This window comes from Capsicum annuum, chromosome 1, assembly GCF_002878395.1.
Source record: "Capsicum annuum cultivar UCD-10X-F1 chromosome 1, UCD10Xv1.1, whole genome shotgun sequence".
Taxonomy (NCBI): domain Eukaryota; kingdom Viridiplantae; phylum Streptophyta; class Magnoliopsida; order Solanales; family Solanaceae; genus Capsicum; species Capsicum annuum.
The window spans coordinates 14,823,409-14,845,173 of NC_061111.1; the positions used below are offsets into that span (position 1 = coordinate 14,823,409).

General features: G+C 31.4%; 1 protein-coding gene across 1 annotated transcript; it reads left to right on the forward strand.

Moving 5' to 3' along the window:
- Window positions 1-681: 681 nt before the first annotated feature.
- Window positions 682-11,085, forward strand: LOC107869098 (novel plant SNARE 11). Its single transcript, XM_016715672.2, has 10 exons — window positions 682-1,199; window positions 1,679-1,771; window positions 3,844-3,937; window positions 4,034-4,071; window positions 5,390-5,478; window positions 7,138-7,217; window positions 8,483-8,539; window positions 8,647-8,739; window positions 8,823-8,897; window positions 10,552-11,085. The coding sequence occupies exons 1-10, from the start codon at window positions 1,123-1,125 to the stop codon at window positions 10,639-10,641; spliced, it is 786 nt and encodes a 261-aa protein (XP_016571158.1). The 5' UTR covers window positions 682-1,122; the 3' UTR covers window positions 10,642-11,085.
- Window positions 11,086-21,765: the final 10,680 nt, after the last annotated feature.

Here is a 21,765-nt window from a genome sequence, read left to right on the forward strand (position 1 = left end):
TTTGGTCCATGACAAGAATTTTATGTTTCGGACCATAATCCGAAAGAAAGTAAACGCATGGTGGACCCCACCAATCATTTTCAACACACTGCCTAAACATCGGTTAACTAACATTACTATAATCAATTAATTACGCTAATTACTAATCTTTGACTAATACTCTCCATCATATTTTAACTTGATATATTCATTAAAAAAATAATTATTAATATAATTATTTTATATAGTATTCATTTCAAATAAGTAATATTTACTATTGTATTTTAAAAAATAATAATTAATGTTAAGATAAAATAAAAAATAAAAAATTATTTTTTTATATGTCAAAAATGATCAAAAATAACAAGTAAATAAAATCTAATTAGGAAATATAATGGAGGGAGTAGAACTGCTCTTTTCCTCCGTCTCATATTAATGGTCATTTTACTAAAAATAATCGTTCGATAGTAGTTGAAGATCTTATCAAATCAAGAGTACATTAATTTATTTATTTTTCATATTATTTTTAAAATATTTTTTTTAAAAGTGTTCAAACTTTTATAAAGTTTTCAAAAACTTTTTCAAGGGTAGTAAAATTACTTTATTATTTCTTAATATAAAAAAGAAAATATAAATTAGTAAATTTACCTTTTTAATTTCTTATTTAAAAAAAGTAAATGACAATTCATATGATATCGAGGGATACCCATTTTCCATTATTATTCCTATTTTTTAAAACCTTCTTCAAAAACCCCTCCAAAACGCCTAAGCTTTTAAACTCTCAAAAAAATATTTGCCGAAAAATATAAAAATATTACAAAAATGGCTGCAAAATCACGAGACCAGCTCATACATTATGGTCTCCTTCTCATCTCTTCTCCCTAATTATCAAAATTTTCAAGCCGTACAACCTCTAGTTTTACCAGATCCATAATCAGATCCCTTAATTATCCTAGATTTTTCGCAATCTGATTTGAATCGGCATTGTACATTTATCGAATTTGAAATAATCGTAAAGTTTCAAATTCATTAAAGTTCCCGATCTGATCGCCGATTCGTATGTTTTTGCAATGTTTTGAGTTAGTGTTTTGGTGTTTTAAGGATCGGCATTGTTTGTGTTTTTTATTTTGGTAACATTGAGGAATGGCTTCGTTATCTGGCCTTAGCGAGGAGCTCGGGGACATTGAGGGACAGATTTCGGATATTTTTCGAGCACTTTCGTAAGCAGTTTTTTTTTTTTTCCTATTTGAGTAAAAATGTATTGTCTAAGTGCTTGTTGTTGATGTTTATAATTTTTTTAATTTTTGGATATTTTTCGAGCACTTTTGTTAGCATTCTTTTGTTGTTTTTCTCGTATTTGAGTAATAATGTATTGTATGTGTGTTCATTGATGCGGATGATGTTGTTGTTGATGTTTTTTAATTGGGTTTTCATATTTTTCGAGCTCTTTTGTAAGGATTTTCTTGTTGTTTTTCTATTATTTGATTAATAATGTATTGTATAAGTGTTCATTGATGTGGATGATGTTGTTGTTGATGTTTTTAAATTAGGTTTTCAGAGCTCTTTTGTTAGGATTTTTTTTTTCCTAGTATTTGAGTAAAAATATATTGTGTAAGTGTTCATTGATGTGGATGCTGTTGTTGTTGTTGTTGTTATTGATGATGTTTCTAATATTTTTCTTGTGTGTGGTGTGTTGTAGAAATGGGTTTCAGAAATTGGAGAAGATTAAGGATTCGAACAGGCAGAGCAGGCAGTTGGAGGAGCTAACAGGAAAGATGCGAGAATGTAAGAGGTATTCATTGCAGATCCCCTTACTGCTTAATTATTGTAGTGCAATTTGCATTTACTATATACAAATAGAAAATGGTGAACTTTGTTTTGGATGTAGTGGAAAGTTTTGATCTTTTTGCTTTCATGAATAGGATTTTAAATAGAGAAACCATTAATAAAGGTGCATACTTGCAAATGACACAACAATAGTAACAATTACTAGAATGCCTCTTGTTCGTTACTCGAGCCGAGTGTTTTTCGAAAACAATTTCTCTACCTCCTCAAGGTAAGGGTAAGGTTTGCGTACACCCTATCATCCCCAGACTTGCTTTTGGGACTACACTGGATTTGTTGTTGTTGTACTAGTATGCCTCCATTATGTAGTAGTTGGAGTTGACTGTATGAGTCCTCCATATCCAGTTTACTTCAATATTGTGAATATTTATCATTGATTGACTAGTTTTATTTTGCCTGGTCAACCTCCGGAACCGTCTTTTTATTTTAGCTGGCGTTGAGCGGGCAATGTATGTTCATGTAAGAGAAGTAATGATACATATTTTGGATTTAAAAGAGAAATAAAAATACTAATTGTCATTTTCCATTAAATGAAAAAATAATGTAGTTTAATACTGTATGCCACTAACTAAAGAGCCACGAGGGTTTAGCTGATGTAGGAAGATCTCCTCGTAGTCTCTTTGATAAAAAATTGAAAAGTATCCAACTTTTGCATCACAGTTTTTGCAAATTCTGACAAGTTTTTTTCAGAATTCTGATCAGTGAAATCAATATGAAACTGTTTCATGTTAATGGACTGTCTCTGTTGGCCGTTCAGTGACATGCTAGATAGTTGGGATTTCTTTTTCTTTACCCAAAGGAAAACAAATACAGTATTTTGCATAAACTTCCTGCTTAAGACCTTAGCACTTTAAGATGTACATCAGGTTGGTTGTAGAATGCCAAACTATATCACTTGTAAGTTTGGATCACATAGCTAGGCTTGGATGATAAGAAACTTGTCAAGATGGTTACCCAAGGTGTATTTCTGCAATTTGATGCTAAGTAATTAGTCAGGAAGAGTACCCAAGGGTCAATAAAGTGGTTACCTGAGGTGTATTTCTGCAATTGGATGTCAAGAAATTAGTTAGGAAGAGTACGCAAGGGTCAATAAAGTGGGTGCAAAGCTTGGAGACTCGAGTTCAAATCCCATGAGAGATAAATACTCTAGGTGATTTCTTCTCATTTGCCTCAACCGTAGTCAACAAAGTTGTCCGATACCTATATTGGCGGAAATGATAAAAGTCGAGGTGCACTCAAGTTGGCCTAGATGCTACTGTTATATATAAAGAAATTAGTCAGAAAATTTGAGGAAACTGGTGTTAAGCTCCACAAAAAATGTGTGAGAAAACAAACAGAAAAAGATGGCTTCACAAGCGAATCCGAACCAGAAGATTTGTCTATATAGGATTTCTCATCTCCACAGTGAAGCCAATTGAGCCTCCGACATAGATGAATTAGCAAAGAATATTGATTGGCAACCATAATCAATTTTTAATCTCTTGGCAACGAGAATAGTGATCCTCAATTTCCTGCTTATTTCTGTTTGAAGGGGAGCCTTGAAGCAACAGTAAAGTTGTCTTTATGTCTTTATGTGAGCTATACGTCACGGGTTCGAGCCTTGGAATTAGTCTCTGATACTTACATCAGGGTAATCACTCTATTTAGGGCGAGGCACTTCCCCAGACCCTGCACGAACGCGAGATGCTTAGTGCACCGGACGTTCCTTCTGTTTGATGCTATCACTGGTTAGCTCTAGGTTCTTGATATCCAAAAAGTTTTAAGAAACATAAAATTGTTGGATTTCATTTTACTTTCCATTGTCTTCTTTTATTCTCACAAAGTTTTGAGATCCAAATGAAACGACAACTTGTTAAGTGTTTCTAGTGTGTAACCAAAATTCTTGTAGTCAATTCAGATTATGACAAGCATTCAAGAGTGATTTGGAGAACTGTCAGTGTCTTTCTCGCCTTATTTTCCTTGAAAATTACGTTAATTGAGCTATATTGATATATGAATGATTACTAATTACTTTGACAGGCTTATCAAGGAGTTTGATAGAGAAGTAAAGGATTTGGACTATAAAAGTGACGCAGATACCACCAAGATGCTGAATGAGAAAAAGCAATCAATGGTTGTCACCGGGAATCTCTTTTATATTGTTGATGCCACAATGAATGGATCTGCTTTTTGCTGAACTGATCTTGTGTTTTCATATTTTCCTTTGCAGATCAAAGAGTTGAACTCTTACGTTGCTCTGAAAAAACAGTAAGTGTTTATTTGGTAGCTTTACACATTTTCTTCTTCATTTCATTAGTTCGTTGATTTTTGAACTGCTTTACTCTTCTTTAAGATTCATCAATCAAAACATATGCTTTCTTCAAATATCTTGGCACATAGCAATTATACTTGTTCTGTTCCAGAGTGAGTTGCTTGTTAGTACCTTTACAATATTAAGTGTCTTCTCTTTCCCACCGTGATTCTGCTTTCCGGATTTTATATTGTTCGCTTTGCCTTGTGGAAATTGATCCCTTTTACTTCCTCAAAAAGTCTTACCGCAGTCCCTTATATCCAGGACACCTTGATTGGATGTTAGACTGTAATATTGGTGAAACTGGCTGTAACACTTTAAACAGTAGTGTTTAATTGAATGTGCCTGATAGGCTACAAAAATGAATTTTCTTCCCTCAAGACTTGATGCCCTGAAATGAACATAGGAATTTGCAGCAGAGTTAGAATCATTAAATTTAACAACTGTAAAAGACATAGTACGCCACTTGTATATTCACATGAGGTTCCTGATTTGGACCTAGTACAAGCTTTCCAGCTATTTATGAATTATTCAAACTCAATATACTCCTCTATTTGTGAAACTATTTGAGGAAATCGACTATAACTTCTGATTCAAGACTCAAAGTTACCAGTTTCGAAAAAAAAGGACTTCTGTTTCAAGATCTTGATTATTCATGTTAATAGTTAGTCTTGAGTTTTCTGGGTAAGTGAATTTGATGAGGGCCTAGAGGCGATACATAAGCATAGAGAGGTCTCAGATTGTAGTTTTAATTGCTAAGTATTACTACTCAAGGATGGTTAAAGAGCAAAGATTAAGGGTGTGTTCTTATGGAGGAATTTTTCTTTTCATAGAAAATATTTTCTTGGGAAACAAGAACAAGTGGATTTCTTACTTATAGCTAGTGTTTGGTAAGTAAACAAAAAATGTTGTTCCAAAATCATTTATATGTAATCTAGCAAAACACTATGAGGGTGGGATGGGAGGAGTGAGGATTTTATGGAACTTGTTTTCCCGACTTTCGTTGGGGAAGTCATTTTTCTCATTTTTAAGGAACTTGGTTTCCTAGAGAAAATGTTTTTCAGAACATTTTGACCAACCAAACATGGAAAAATCGGAAAGAAGATGTGTTCCTCCGTACCAAACACACCCTAAGAGGCTAAGACAATGTTTTTCCTTCGGCAAACACACAGAAGTAGCACTTATGTTTTTTTTGTTGATAAAGTGAATTAGAACGTATGTTTGTTTTTATTGTTCTGCATTGTAGACTTAAGTCTTATGTCTGTGATTCTCTAGATACGCAAGCAATATTGAGAACAAGCGAATAGATCTTTTTGAGGGTCCTGGTGAAGGGTTTGCTGAAGACAATGGTTTGCTAGCTTCAAGTAAGCTTATCTTTCACATTTGCATTTTTGAATTCTATTCATCCTTCATTTATCTTATCATTCTGGTCTTTTGTGCTGCATTTTGAGTTTTGACATATATAATGTGTTCTTTTGGACTGATATATGATGCATTTCTTCTTGGCTTTCATCTGGTGATTAGTAGTCCTATCTTTTTAAAAAAAAAATTGTTTTCACTTCTTTCTCAGCTGAAGAGCTGGTTTTGAGGTTTCTTCTCTGTTAGTTTGCTGGTTGAGTGGGGTAGTGGAAGCCACCGTTGAAAGAATACCAGTTCTTGCTGATAGAGTCTGGTTGAGATTGATACACAATTTAGAAGGTTACCTTGCAAAATTATCAAATTATAATAAGCGTCTTTCTACAATTGCTGAAAATGTCTCATGACTTTCCATTAGAAAGGAAATTCTACCATGTTAATTATATTTGGGCTTATGGCTGGTGTCAGAATTAAACTTAAACTAGAAAACTCTTATCACCTCCACAGATACAAAATGAAAGTTATTGACGCCATTTTCCTCAACATTAAACCGATGTGCGATTTAACCTAAGTTACTTGGACTCTTCACTTTCGGTGCCGCACCCGTGTCGACACGACATGGGTGTGGGTGTGGGATCCGTATCCGATCTAGTCAACCAATTTTGGGTACTTTGACCAAAATCGATTAGGAAAGTCCGGACAGATTTAAGAAATTCTTTAGTCAAAACAAAAGCTAAGGTGGAATCGAAGAAAATGGAATACCTTATATATAGAAATTTCTATGTTAATGCTTTACCTTTTATCTCCTTTCAGGATTTTCTTCTTGAACAATATTTTCTCCTCAAGTTTTCCACGTGATATCTCATAATTTATGTTCTATAATTCTATTTTTAGATATTTAAATTATTTTTTGTGGAATCCCTGCACCCATATCCATCCCTAGATCCATATCCCCGAATTTTTAAATTGAAATCATGAAGGATCCGACCTCTAGATGCGTACCCGTATCGGACACCCGCACCCGAGTCCGAGCAACTTAGGATTTAACCTTCACTTTATGAATTGCTGCAAAGCAAGTTGCATAGTTTTGATCGGAAGACTGTAATTTTGATGAAGAGGCATCCTCTATATATGTCAAATTTGTATGGGAAGTACAATTAAATGCCAAAGATAATGGAATAAAAAGTATGGTCAAGAGGGATGTGATTCAGAGTGACATTCTTTTGTCTGGGTCAGATGTCCGGAACTGTTTAAGCCCAATCTGAAAGCAGAGACTAGGTTGCCGTATATGTCGCCACGATTCAGTTTGATATATTACCGGCTTACTTTTATTGACATACATTGCACATATACACACACACACACACACACACACACACACACATATTTATGCACATATACGCATGTAAAGGCTTTTAAAACGGAGCAGTTCTGATTTGATTCTCTTGAGTCTTTGACACAACCAGTTCAGTCTAATAATCTTATATAACAAGAGCTCATTTGTCCTTCTCATGTGAGTGAATCTCTTTTGCTGGCAATACATGACTTTTTTGACAACTTGCAAGTGAACTTTGACCTCATTGATTTTTAATTCTTCCCTATATGTTTTAAAATATTTTCAAAGCAATTGTTCCTATATAGCTTTCTGAGCTGATATAACATCGCAGATATGAGCAATCAACAACTGATGGATCAAGGAAATAGGATGATGGATGAGACAGATCAGGCCATTGAGAGGTCGAAACAGGTTAGTATTTTATTGATATGTTTTTGGATTGCCAAGATGAATCTCAAACCGTATCACCAGTTGGTTTATGATGATTTGCGTTGCTCTTCCCGCCGTTTCCAGACTAACAAACTAACAAATTATATGATAAAGAAATGAAATACTGTTGTGGTTCTTTCTTTAGAATGCTTCAGTACCTTTAAGATGAGAAACATTGTGCTTCTTTCCATTTTTCAGTTTTGGGGATTTTGTTTCTTTGGAGATATTTGATATTGTCTTGTGAGTTCTCATCACGAACCATGATTGGGTCGGAGCTAACTTGTTCTGAATCCGGTAAAGTGCAAATGCCTTTTGGGATTAAAGTTGGCAAAAATTAGGATAGTCTAGATTCATTTCACTCAAATGGGGAACCTAGTGTGGAACTTGGCTTAGATTTGGTTTGATACAGAAAAAAGTGCATCGCCTCTAACATCCTTTTAGCTCATTGCAATGCCATAATGCTGGAATGCTATCATTTGCTTGTTCTGTGAATGTTTTGGACTAATGGATTCCCAAGCTATGATTTGACTGTAATGTTGATTCAGTATCAATTATAGCCAAAAGAAGGACTAAATGAAATCTGGATCAAACAAAACATAGTTGTTGTTTTCTTTTGTTTTTAAAATTTAGGTTAAGAAAATTGCAGTTTTCAATTTGCTCCACTTTCGAAAGGTTCCCAAACAACAACATATCTAGTGTAATCCCACAAGTCGGGTTTGGGGAGGGTGGTGTGTATGCAATCTTACCCCTACCTTGTGAAGGTAGAGAGGGTGCTTCCACTAGACCCCTGGCTCAAGCAAAGCATGATAAAATCAAGTATGGGAAGGACGATACAGTAGTGAAGCAAGCAAGCATGCTGAACATAATGGAGAAAAACATTAGTAGTGCTTTTTTTACTATGAAAATAAATGTCTAGCAACAAAAGTGTGAAATAACAAATTAGTATTTGAGTAAGACTGCTAGAGAGGGGTAATTGTACAAAGATGTATTGTTATACTGATGGATGTTGTTGTTATTAGTAAAATGTTGTTATAAATAGGTTCCAAAACAAAGGTTCAATATTTTGTCATCAAGGCTTGAAACCACTAAAATGAGCAATGAACTTTTTTGGTGTCTTAGGCAGTAGATTAAATAGAGACTGTTTCGTTCCTGCATAATGCTCATTGACATTAGCCTTTTAGGAGCTAGTTTGACTATTTGCTTCATTATTCTGTAGAATGGCTTTTACATGCTCTTTTATCCCACAGGTGGTTCATGAAACTGTAAATGTTGGAACCGAGACTGCTGCAGCTCTGAAGGCACAGGTATATTATTTGGAGAAAACTAACATGTTTCAGATGCAAGACTGTGATTTTATATTCATTTGTTGCCCTTGCTTTGTCCTATGTCTTATATCTGCCTGCTTTCCCAGACTGAACAAATGAGCCGTATAGTCAATGAGCTAGACTCAATCCATTTTTCGATAAAGAAGGCTACACAGTTGGTCAAGGAACTCGGGAGGCAGGTAAATTTCTAAATTGTACAATCCCTCTTTCATTTCCTTTTCTTTTATGTCATCTTGTGATTCTAAATCAGATCCTTCTTTAGGTTGCAACTGACCGATGTATTATGGCCTTGCTCTTTCTGATTGTGGTTGGGGTGGTAACAATCATTATTGTGAAGGTCAGATGTCTTGCCCCTTCTTCTGCAGTTTTACCAATTTCTTTTGTTGTGCATACCCTTTAATATTCCTCATATTAGTATTGTTTATCTAATATTAATTTTTTTGCATAGTAAACTATATCCAAGCATATTTTTAGATTTCATCGAGTTTCCTTAGTTGCCCTCTGCAGTTTCACCCAGTTTGTAACATTGTAGTGGTCTTGTACTTGACAATGTTAGTACAACACTGACAATTACATTATTTGCTTTATTTGGCTATGCCCTATCTAGCACTTCATGGTACAATTTCTTGTACCTTTTAAGTTTTAACCATAAAGCTATTAGACAGCCTAATGACCTACTTCTAACTGTCATTGTAGGTACTTCCGCACATAAACTATAGCAATGAAGTATCTAGTATAGCACAATTAGACTTCTAGTTTTCCCGAAAAAAGTTCTTTTGCTAGTTATCCTAATGAAGGCTTTTGTTATGTCTCATTTTGGTTGGGAACACATGTAGTAATTTATCCGATGTGAGTACTGCATTTTATTAAAGTTTACTAGCTAGTCCTGTTATGAAGTACTGATAAAGCCATTTTACACTAAAATCCATTTCTAAAAGAATAGAGTGAATGAGAAAGATTTCGTCTCTTTCACCGTCCAAGTGCCTATGGTACCAGTTCATATTTGGTTACCCGAATAAGTAAAAAGTCACAGTAGCATGTAGGGAAGTCCTGTTATGAAGTACTGATAAAGCCATTTTACACTAAAATCCATTTCTAAAAGAATAGAGTGAAGGAGAAAGATTTCGCCTCTTTCGCCGTCAAAGTGCCTATGGTACCAGTTCATATTTGGTTACCTGAATAAGTAAAAAGTCACAGTAGCATGTAGGGAAGTGCTGTGGAAGGTGGGTAGCTGATCTTTGGAATAGGAGGTATCTGATAATAATTGAAATGTTGATGTATAGTTTTATGAAGAACAGCTTGCATTTCCATTTTTTTGTTATTAGTGCAGCATTACCATTCGTTTGTTAGTAGGTATGCCTGAAGCATCTTTATTACAGATGTGACTTTCAACTGTAGTCTCAGTTGCCAACAGCAATGATATGATAGTGATAGAATTTAAGGTGTCAGTTTATAGAGACTTCAGAATTGGAGAAGTAGTCCATTATGGAACCCACTGTTCACTTCTTCATAAGGCTTGATCATGCTTTGTAACTTAATAAAATTCCACTGAGAAAATACATAGCTGAGACAAACAACACTAGGTGATTCTTTCCATTTGGCCTAGCCTTGGTGGGCAAAGTTACCTGATATCTGTTGCTGGTGGGAGGTATCTCGTGGATTTAGTCGAGGTGCTCGAAAGTTGGCCCGGACATCACGGTTATCAAAAAAATACATAAAATGACTCCTAAACTTGTCCACTGAACTTCAATGCAACTTTATGGGCGTTTCTTTACCCCCTATTCTAGTATGAAGTGAAATTAATAACCACATATAAGCTAACTGGATTTTGCTTTTGCCATGAACACGGGCGTGGGAAAGAAAAAGAAAATAGGGAAAGAACGAAGATGGGAAAATAAAAATGATTAAAAAAATGATATTATACACGTGTCAGATGCCTGTATAACACTCTTTATCTTGAGGCTAAAGCTACTTACTTTTGGATTTTGCAGATTGTAAATCCACATAACAAAGACATTAGGGACATCCCCGGTTTAGCCCCTCCAGCACCCAGTCGAAGATTACTTGCTTATCCTTACTGAAATCTTGAAACCAACGACATTCACAAGGATAATGCATTACTTCTCGGCGGATTTTACTTGGTTTTTGACTTAAGAGCAGAGAGTGGCCGAGCTCACGAGCAAGGCAAGGGATGAAGGAGAAATACCTGGTTCAGAAAGGAGGGTCTCCCACCTTCTCTTTGGTAATGATAGTTTTCCATTCTTTGTGCTGTTTGGGATAGATTTATATGATATTTGTTTGTATGATTATTATCTCTATTCTAGATTACTGGAACTATTCCATGGAGGAAAATTTGAACTACACAAAGCCTTTGGCACTGGTTGATTTGTGCATAGACCAGCATTGTATAATAGCATCATTTATCTTTATTATACTTGTGAACCTCTTTTAGTTATTATTGTTCAATTCTCCAAGAAGTTGATGCTAATCACTAGCAAGATTATTATATGAATGACCCTTTGTACTCTTTCTTTTTCTTCTTGGAGCCTCTCTTCTGCCTACCCTTTTCCCTTAATATTAGTTGGTAACTTATCCGTTGTAATGTAAATATTTCTAGTTTTATATCTACTTATTTTCACTAGAATGTGTTACTTCGATTGCTTTGTTTATCTTGCTATTTTACTTAATTTTCGCAAGTAAAAATAGAATTGCCTACTAGTTTATCACACTGTTAGCAATGATAAACTCTCTATTCCTCACTGTTAGCAATGATAAACTCTCTATTCCTCACTGTTAATAAAGTTACTGAGAAGCACAAAATCAAAATTATTGCTAACAAGCAATAGACAGCTGGAGTCCACTATCTTTTATTTTACCAAATTCGATAAAAACCTCGGTGGAAAATAATCTAAACTTATTAGACTATGTTGAACTTTTTTTCCAATTTAGTGCGTTTGTCTAATTAGACTTTTAGGAAGTGTTTGACCAATGTAATTTGAAGTTTTAATTTGCAATCAGTTTTTTTTTTTTTTTTTGTTAATATTTGAACAAAATTTCATCTTCAACTTCAACTTCAATTTAAAATTTTAATTTCAAATTCTACTAAAAGTTAGGATTTCAATTCTATGTTTATAATTTAATAAGTTTATATTTTACGAGAAAGACAATCAATGCTCATTGTAAAGAGGTTGTTCATTGTGAAGAGGTTGTTTGTTCGTATCATACATGAGAAGATTATATTAATAGAGCTAGCTACCACTACTATTAAATTAAGGGAAAAGGATACCCACTGGCTATTTTGAAAACAAATGGTCAGCATTTGATTAATTTGTTGGTTAGTCGATCAAATTAATATTATTTAATAGTCATTGGGCTACTATAATCCTTTCGTACATATATAGTTTTTATATCAAATTGATACAACACTTATACCATATTGATACACTTTTTCAAAAGAGACGGAACTTATGCATGCATATACAATCCCTATATCAAATTGATACAATTCCTGTATCATATTGATACACTTTTTCAAAAGAAAGGAAACCTACACATGAATATACAGTTCCTATACTAAACTCGTACAACATACCACTTTGATACATTTTTATTTTTTACAATTATAGTAGTGAAATAAAAAAAATAGAAAAACTAAATTTCTTTTCCATAAAAAAAAAATGGGCAACGTTTTCTTTTTAAAATGGAACAATAATTAAAAAAAATAATTTGGAGAAGGAGACGATACCTACAACGAAATGGCTAAAAGTAGAAATTAGTTTAGTGACTAATTGTAGGTAATTAGATTTGGATGGGTATTATGGTAAAATTATTTTAGGAAAAATTACCTATTAAGTTTCAAAACTACTAAAAATTCCTCCACTTTAAAAATATTACCTATATCCCAACATTTACTACTTTTACTAAAAGTTGAGATACAAGTTAAAGGATCCTCATCATACGCCCTTTCTTTACCAAATTAAGAACGGCTTCTTCCACCATCTACGCTATTAATTCAGGGGTTGATTTCAATCTCTTTTTTTCTCTAATTCAAAATTTTGAATGGGTAAATTTCCTTCCTAAAATCTTTTTCAATTTCTTCTAATCTTGTATGACGGTTTTTTTAAAAAAATAATCCCATTTTTTCCTCCATCATGTGGGTTGTAATTATACTTTTTCTATTGTTCTTGGTCCCTTGCCTTTTATTTCTTGTTAGATTTATCTTATACAAAACAACGTTGATTTTCTTGTTACGAAAATGGGTAAATTGGATTGACGGCAGAATTCATGTTCATCAGTACCTTAAAGTTACCGAACTGAACGAATATGGACAGTAAAATCAGTTTTACAAGAGAGTCTTTCTTTATGTCAATTCGTTGCCATCAATCGAAAATTCGAATTATCCTAATTATTCTCCGATAAGAAATCTAATGATATTATACTGTTATTGGATGATAATCAGGTCATTTAAGATGAATTTCTCAGAGCAAGAGTTTCTTGGATAAACAAAGTTGAAAGATTTGGAGGAGTTTGTAATCGGAGTTTCTTGCTGAGGATTAAGAAGAAGGATAAATAGAGGACTCTTCGACCCTATCTTCAGTATATTCATACAGTTTTGGATGATATTAAATAATGAAGAAGAGAACTAAAGTTGTTTATGAATAATGGGTTGTCGAAAAATCTTGTAAATGGACGGTGGAGATTTGTTCCTTTTATACATCCGTCTACTTTGGATACTATAGCCATGGATGTCGATCTCAAGAATAAGGTGAAATCTGTTGTGGGCAATTTTAGGCTAAGATACATATTTAGACACTAAAGATACTTTTTTCAATTTTGTGTATCTTTTGTTCTCTGTTTATGTTTTTGTATGTATCTCTTGTTTTTTAAGGTTTAGTGAAATAAGCATATATATGTTAGTAAGTTTAAAGATATATATTGTGTACGAGGGTGTTTTGTATGTATCTCACATTATTTTTTGATTTGATTCAATTATTTATACCAAAGATACATATGTTGTAAAATAACAGATACATTTTAAGCTTTTTGTATATTTGATTTTGTGTTATTGTATATTTATGTATCTCTTGTTATTTCAGATCTGTGTAATTTTAGGCTTAGATACATATTCGGACATACATGATACTTTTTTCAATATCTTGTATCTCTTGTTATCTGTTTAAGTTTTACATGTAACTCTTGTTTTTAAGTTTTAGCGAAATCAGCATACCAAAGATACATGTTAGTAAGCTTAAAGATACATATTGTGTATGAGGGGTATGTTATATGTATCTCACATTATTTTATTTTTTTATGAATTTAATTATTTATATCAAAGATACATATTCTGTAAAACAATAGATACAATTTGTAAATGTATGTATGTTTCAAACATAATGCAAGTTGGGCCAAAATCAATTTTACCAAATAAGCCAATTATGAACCAAAATCAATTTTACCAAAAAGAATATCTACGTTAAATAAAAATTAAAATTACCAATAATGAAAGAAATCAGAATTTACCAAAAATACATCAATTAATCAAAAGCCAAAATTAGCAATATTGGAACAAAATCAAAATTTACCACAAATATTATTAAAATTGACCAAAAACAAAAATTAGCAATAATAAACCAAATACACCAAATATACTATTTTATTTTTAGCAATCCGAGTAAGAAAAATTTTATTTTATTTGAATTCTTTATTGAGAATCCTAATTTGTAACTGCTACAAGTTCTTCATTATTTCAAAAAATAAAATTGTATTGGGCACAATTTTTTAACCTCTATGTAAAACTTTACACTCATATCATTAGGATGAGCAACGGAGATTAGTTTTCATCAACAATTATGGGGCTTCAATTTTATTCCTTGTTTCATCGATTTTAAGTTCTGAAGCATACTTACTTTGAATAATTTGGAACCCTTTCAATATGACGTCTTAAAAATTCATTCACAAGTTTTAGAAAAATATTTTATTTTTAGCAATCTGAGTAAAAATTAAGGATTTTATTTTATTTGAATTCTTTATTGAGAGTCCTAATTTGTAACTGCTACAAATTCTTCATTCTTTCAAAAATAAAATTGTATCGGGCAAATTTTTTTAAATCTATGTAAAACTTTACACCCATATCATTAGGATGAGCAACGGAGATGAGTTTTCATCAATAATATATGGGGCTTCATTTTATTCTTTGTTTCATCGATTTCAAGATCTGAAACATCTTTCAACGGGCATGTGTGGAAATCTTGAAAAAATCTAACTTTAAAGAGTTCAGTCCCCACCGACATAATGCTTTAAATATCCAAACACAATCCTCTGAACGACATCGTAGGACATAGCTGGAACAATGAAAACAAAACTTCAGCGTATTTTTCTTCACCTACTGAAAAAATAGATACATGAACTGCACAACATGTATCTATAACATTACTCTTATGTATCTTTCGTATGTTGATATAGATAAAATTAAAACACAACGAGATATGTAATTAAACACAACTATAGAATCTCAGATACAATATTAGAAAAATGTATCATGTGCACAGAAATATGTATCTCGGCCTTTCAATAAATTTGTGTAAAACAATAATTATGTAACGTTAGGTACATAATTCATTAAAGTAGAGATAATTAACAACAACTGATCGATACGTTAAAGACGAAACATATATTTTCTTGTGTGATCTTTTCGCATAGAAATTGAAGGAATGCTCAACTGCATACCATGTCATAACTGAAATTAGAGTACACTTGTCCTCGTAGATTTGAACAACCTCAACACCACGCTCACTTTTCTTAATTTCGATATAAAGCTTCACACCCATCTCATTACAAATCAACAACGGTGCCGCATTACCATCAACTATGTAATGAGCCTCAATTTTTTCCTGCTTTCGTTAATTTTTAGTTCTACAACAATTGTCGAAATCAGTTTTTCGTAAGTTACGTGTTCACTAACCACGATCCCATCACTCATATAGCCCTCGTAATTGATATCATTAACCCAACACCGTAATGATGTAACAACTCTGAAATTTTCATTGCAATTACTCAGAAAAAAAAAAGAGAAATAAAAAAAATGATTCTATTATTTTTTTGAACAAGTCATATAAACATTTTGAAATTCCAAAACAGATTATGGAAAGGCTCTTATTTAGAATGGTAGAATAACAAACTAATTACCATAAATCGTGGGATATTATTTTATTTTTATCATAGTTAGTTTGCTTAATTACTGTTTTAATGCTACTTTAACCGTTACATTCCTTAAAACGTGCTAATTAATTTAATTAAAACATGTATATGTAGGATGTATCTAAGTTAAGTAACATGTATCATCAAAGGCTAAAAGTTGGGATTTTATGAAATTTTGAAAATAGTTGAGATTTTTAGTAAATACCAGAAAACATGCTGTTATATATGTAATTTTTACATTATTTTAGAGTGAAATATTATTTTTTCCTTTTCTCTTAGTTTAATGCACAGTTGATCTTTGTAAGTTATGCAGATTTGAAAGTTTGTAATAACATGTAATTATAAATATATAAATAATTATAAAAAGAAATATAGAGATATATAATTTATTAATGTAACATCTTAAAATATTTTGATACCTTATTTACGAACTATAATTTTCTCATTTGATAAAATTATAAGAATAATTTTTTTTTTAATAAATAGTTCTCACATATTATACATTTTTCTTTATTTTTTTAAATGAAAAAAAGACACTTTATAAATTCTAGAATTCAATTGAATGCACACATGAAAATTTGAACTTTAGATATGCTTTGTTACTTTTTCCTTTTTCGTGTGATCAATTAGAAATGGTATATTCGTAGAGTGGAAATCTGACCTATTCGGAATAATGATTGCTACGACCCCAACCAAGTCATGGTGGTGTTTTTCCAAGGTTAATAAAAAGAAACAAATTAATTCATAATTTGCTCAATTTATGTGGTATAATTTAAATTTTTAAAAATAATTTTTTTAAATTATAACTATAAATTCAAATATGAATAATTTTTACTTTTTAAAAATAAAATTTATATATTTAAAAATTGCATAAGAAACAGAGGCAGAGTCAGCCAAGAAATAGGGGATTTGTCCAATTCTTCTTAGACGAAAAATTATATTATTCATACATGATTTAAATGATTTTTATCTATATACTGTAGATGTTGAATCCCTTCGATGAGGTTTTCTTTAAATTTTGAGCTCTCTCAGCAGAATTTCTAGCTCCGCTTTAAATAAGAAATATTATAAATTACAATATTATCATAATTGTGTATTTTCAGCTATTTAAGTCCGTTTAAAGAAAGAATTTTGATTGTATAACTTAGAATTAACATATACTTGGACAAATGATCCAACAGTCCTAATGGAAATTTTACGTCGTTAGCAGGTCATGCTTTCATCATAGTGCATGTTACGATGTCATGCTTTCAAACTTAATTAATTAACAACACATGATTGACATTTATTACTTTTAACTTTTCATAATTAACACCTTTATCAAGTGAAACATATGGCTCAAAAGCCTCATAATTTTTTTTTGAAAATAACTACAAAATGGTGAATGTAAAAAAAAAAAAAAAAAAGGACATTCACATGTCCGTATGATATGGAATGCGTGTTAGCTCTTTAATAGAACCAAGCCTTTTCGCACTTGAAGAAGAGCTAGGAGATTGGTCTGAAATCAAAAGAGATGTAGCGGTTATTATTAATATTAATTTAGTTGCACGTGTCTCGCACATATAACTTTTAAATATTTAAAATCAGACGATTTTATCTAATATGAAGGTTTTTAATGAAGTGCAAAAAGTTCAAAACATATAATTTTATTGTAAGCACATATATATTTTGCCACCAGAAGTTTTAAGTGGTTAATGAATTTAATATATTGGAGATGTAATTAAATTTAGTCAACCTCGTGCTTCGTATGTCCTACCAAGTAGACCCAAGAATTATGTTGTATGTTGAATTTTCACTTCATTCGTGAATACTTTTGAAAAAAAGTTTATGAATACTTTTGTACCGTGATTACGTTTGGAGAAATTCTAACACATATTTAACAGAACCAAAACATAATTGCCTAACATCTTTAACTTACCTTGGTGATAACATCTATCAACCATTACTACTTAATTTAAGTAATGTTAAATATATATGAGATGAAAAAATTTAACCAAAAAAGAAATTATTCCCATATAATAATAAGTATTCTCAATTCCACCTTTCAAACAATTTTTTTTAAAAAAAACTAATCTCAAGAGGTGAGTTTAATTTAGCCAAACCTCATGCTTCGTATGTCCTTCCAAATAGACTCAAGGATTGTACTATACATTAAATTTTACTTCATTCTTGAATACTTTTGTAGAAACGCTTATCAACTCTTCCTTATTGTGAATACATTTGGAGAGATGTTCGCTCGTTCTCTTCTTTGTCTCTTGTTGCGTCTCTTTGTCCATTATTGAATTTTTTCATGACCAGATTTAAATTTATTTTTCATCATACTATTTTTTTCTTTATCGTAAAGTTTGATAAATTACATATCATATCATAAAAGAAGATAAAGAAAAGATCGTTAATGAAAAAACTACAATAATTTATATCATTCAAAACTAAAAATTATCACGTGAAATTAATAACCTTTCAAAATTCGGATCATGAGCTGTCTATATACATTGTCATCATCATCCATTTTCAAGATATCTACAAAATCAATGCACCTTAAAGTAAATAAATATTACAAAAAAAATTCTTGATGTAAAAAATAATTCTAAAGCAAATAATAAAGAATGATTTAAGATCAAAAATATTTTTTAAAAAAAATTTCATAAGTTCATTGAAGATGCTAGTATATTGTTGTAGAAGAATTTTCAATTTATAAAAGTTCAAAACTTTTTAAAAATATTTATCTAAATATGATAAATTTATATTTTTTTCCCCATAAATAACTACCAACTTTAGAAGAATAAAAAATTCCAAATAAGAAGCTACTACACGTATGGTTCCTAGATAGTTTTTTCTTTCTAATTCTTCTCACCCTAATATTTGTTTGTTACTATATATTTTCAAAAATATTTTTTTTATTTTTCACACGTTCATTGAAGATGCTAGTATATTGTTGCAGAAGAATTTTCAATTTATAAAAGTCCAAAATTTTTTCAAAGAAATTATCTAAATATGGTAAATTTATATATGATTTTTCCACAAATAACTACCAACTTTATTAGAATAAAAAATTTCAAAAATAAAAGGCTACTACACGTATGGTTCCTAAATTCTAGGAGTTTAGGTAAAAAAATTTCTAATTCTTCTTACCCTAATATTTGTTTGTTACCATATATTTTAGTACTCTTAATTTTTTCTTTTCATATATATATATTTCAGAATTCAATATTATAGTTAATATTATTAAAATAATTAAATAATAATTTAACTAGACAGTGAAAAGATGATTTTGTTTATTATAGCGTCTTTTAATGAAGGGTAAAAAGTTCAAATCATTTTTCTAAGGGTCTTCACACTTTTAATATATTATTATATTATATATTATATTATTATAGATTGTAGATATAGATACAAAAGAGTATTGTACACGAGATATATAAATGAATAATCTGATCTACACGATTTAATTTAATTTGGTTTCACTTAAAAGAATTCAAACCGAACCAATAAATTCTATACATATTTTTGGTTTTCATCCGTTTTTTGATTTTCTCATTGAAGTCCAGCTAAATTTGGATCCGTGCAGAAAAGGTTGAGGAGATAAATCAATCTTTAATAAAAAGCGATTATGTATTAGGCAGAGCTCAAACTTGAGACTTTTGAGTTAAATACAAAAACATACTTACTACTCCACCACAATTCTTGTCGGTAACAAATTTTATAATTATCATTTATACAAAATACATACTACAGTATATTTTAGTGAAAGGGTAAAAAAATATATATATAGAAATCAACCAAATCAGCAGGGTGTGTATCTTGGACTTACCAAGTCAACGTCCGTCCTCATTATCATTGCATTAATGCATTATAAACGGTTCTAAAAACCGCTGATTGTCACTTGCAGGCTGTGCACGGAGGGTTTATTCAGTGCGTACATTCGGAGGGTGTAGCGACTGCGGGTTTTTCTGAAATTTCAAAAAAAAAAAAAAAAGGTTCTATAATTCTTAGTAAATGGGACATGCCATGCACAGTGATCCAAATCAGAATTTTCATTAAGACTATTTAAAATTTAGTATATATATATATATAAGAAAGATAATTTTTGATCTATATAATTTATGTAGATTTTCATATACATAATATAATTTTTCGAGGAAAGGCGTTTAGTCGGTCACCCTTCACTACATGTGGCTACGCCCATGGGAGTAGCTATATAGAAATACATACAGTTTAGGTAGCCCTAGTGATAACATGTCATTAAATTAAAATTAAAGTTACATGTAAAAGCTTGACTAAAATTGGTGCGACAAAATTTTCCAAACGTCGCGTGGAAGCAGAAAATTGAGAACCATACTTTATTGTCATTGCTACTATTATTGTTTGCTAGAGATCTAACATTTAAAGGTGGTGAGAATGGGCACTCATTTATAATCTGTAAGCATTAATTAGTCTTTTGTAGAAGTTGAACTGAATTCATGATCATTATTGAGTAATGAATTTTAGGTCTACGTCAGTCATCATCTCAGCATCCTAGTAATACGACTCGCTCCGTTTTATATTGCTTGATCCTTATATAATGGCGAATTCAGAATTTTCGTTAAGGGGTTCGAAAATAAACATATAGTGCTTGAGATTTGAGTTTCGAACCTCTAATTTTATGTCGGAGGGTTTCCAAATGTGTATATACACATAAAAAATTTAAATTTACCATACATATATCGTGTAATTTTTTCTCGAGAGGGTGTGGATGAACCCCAAGCTACACTCTAAATCAGCCCATGCTTCCGTTAACTTGAAGCATTTTAAAGAAAATTTTAATTAAATGTGTATTTTCTTAGCGAATTTATCCAATATTTTATGATTAATCGAGCAAAGTGAATTTCGAATATCGAATATGTAAAGGAGAAGAGAGAGAAGTATTTTGTAATTTTTGTTTTATGAGTTTAATGTTGACATTTGCAAGAAAAATGAAAGAACTAAAACAACAGCTCATTATTAGCTGTTGTTGTTACTACTTTTCAATAATAAGAAATAGGATAAAATAAATCTAATATCAAATTTCATAATTGGTAGACCATATAATTTGTGTTTTTAAGAAAATTGTTAGTGTTCTAATTACCAACCATATTGAATAGTGTAAGTGTGGAAGATAGAAGTAAAGCTTAAGTCAAAATATGGTCAAATTCATGATATATACCTTAGTTGAATAAATTACAGGATACAATAATTAAGAAAAAATATGGACCCCCACCCCAAACAAAAATAAGATAGAGCATATTTTTCACTTTGATGCGGTGGTAGATTCAAAATTTTTATTTAGGATGTTTGAAAAATAAAAATATAATGTTTGAGGTCTGAAATTGAAACGTCAAAAGTGAATCTTGAGCCCCCTAAGCCGTAACAGTTGAGTCAACCTCTAATCTTGTATTCACGAAATTTAAAGTCTCTCTATATATACTAAAATAATATTAAAAAGTATTTTACATATTCTAAATTTTGTCAAGGGGATTTGAGTGAACACCCTCACCCTCATTGGCGGCGCCACCTATATCAAAGAGTGGTCAGGTACATAATCTTTATCAAAAAATTATATTCTGCACATAAAATAAATGTTAGCTATTATGAATGTGTATTTAATTTTATAACTCCTTAAGGCAATTGGAAAAAAAATTACACACTCTTCGTCAAATTTCTGATTCTGCCATTGTTCACCCTTTCCTAAATCTGTCTCTGCTTCAATAGCTAATAATATTTTAAATTTTAAATTAATATTCTTAAATTATGGGTTCAAGCCTTGGAAACATCCTCTGACAGAAATGCAAGGTAAGACTGCGTACGATACACCCTTATGGTGGAGCCCTTCCCCAGACACCGTGCATAGCGATAGTTTTAGTGCACAGAGCTGCTTTTTTTATTCTTGAATTATGAGAACAATTATGTTTGTAACATATTTATGGAACAAGATTGGAAAAGTAACTCAATAAAGTATTTTGCATGAACATTTTATATTATAAAATTAAATA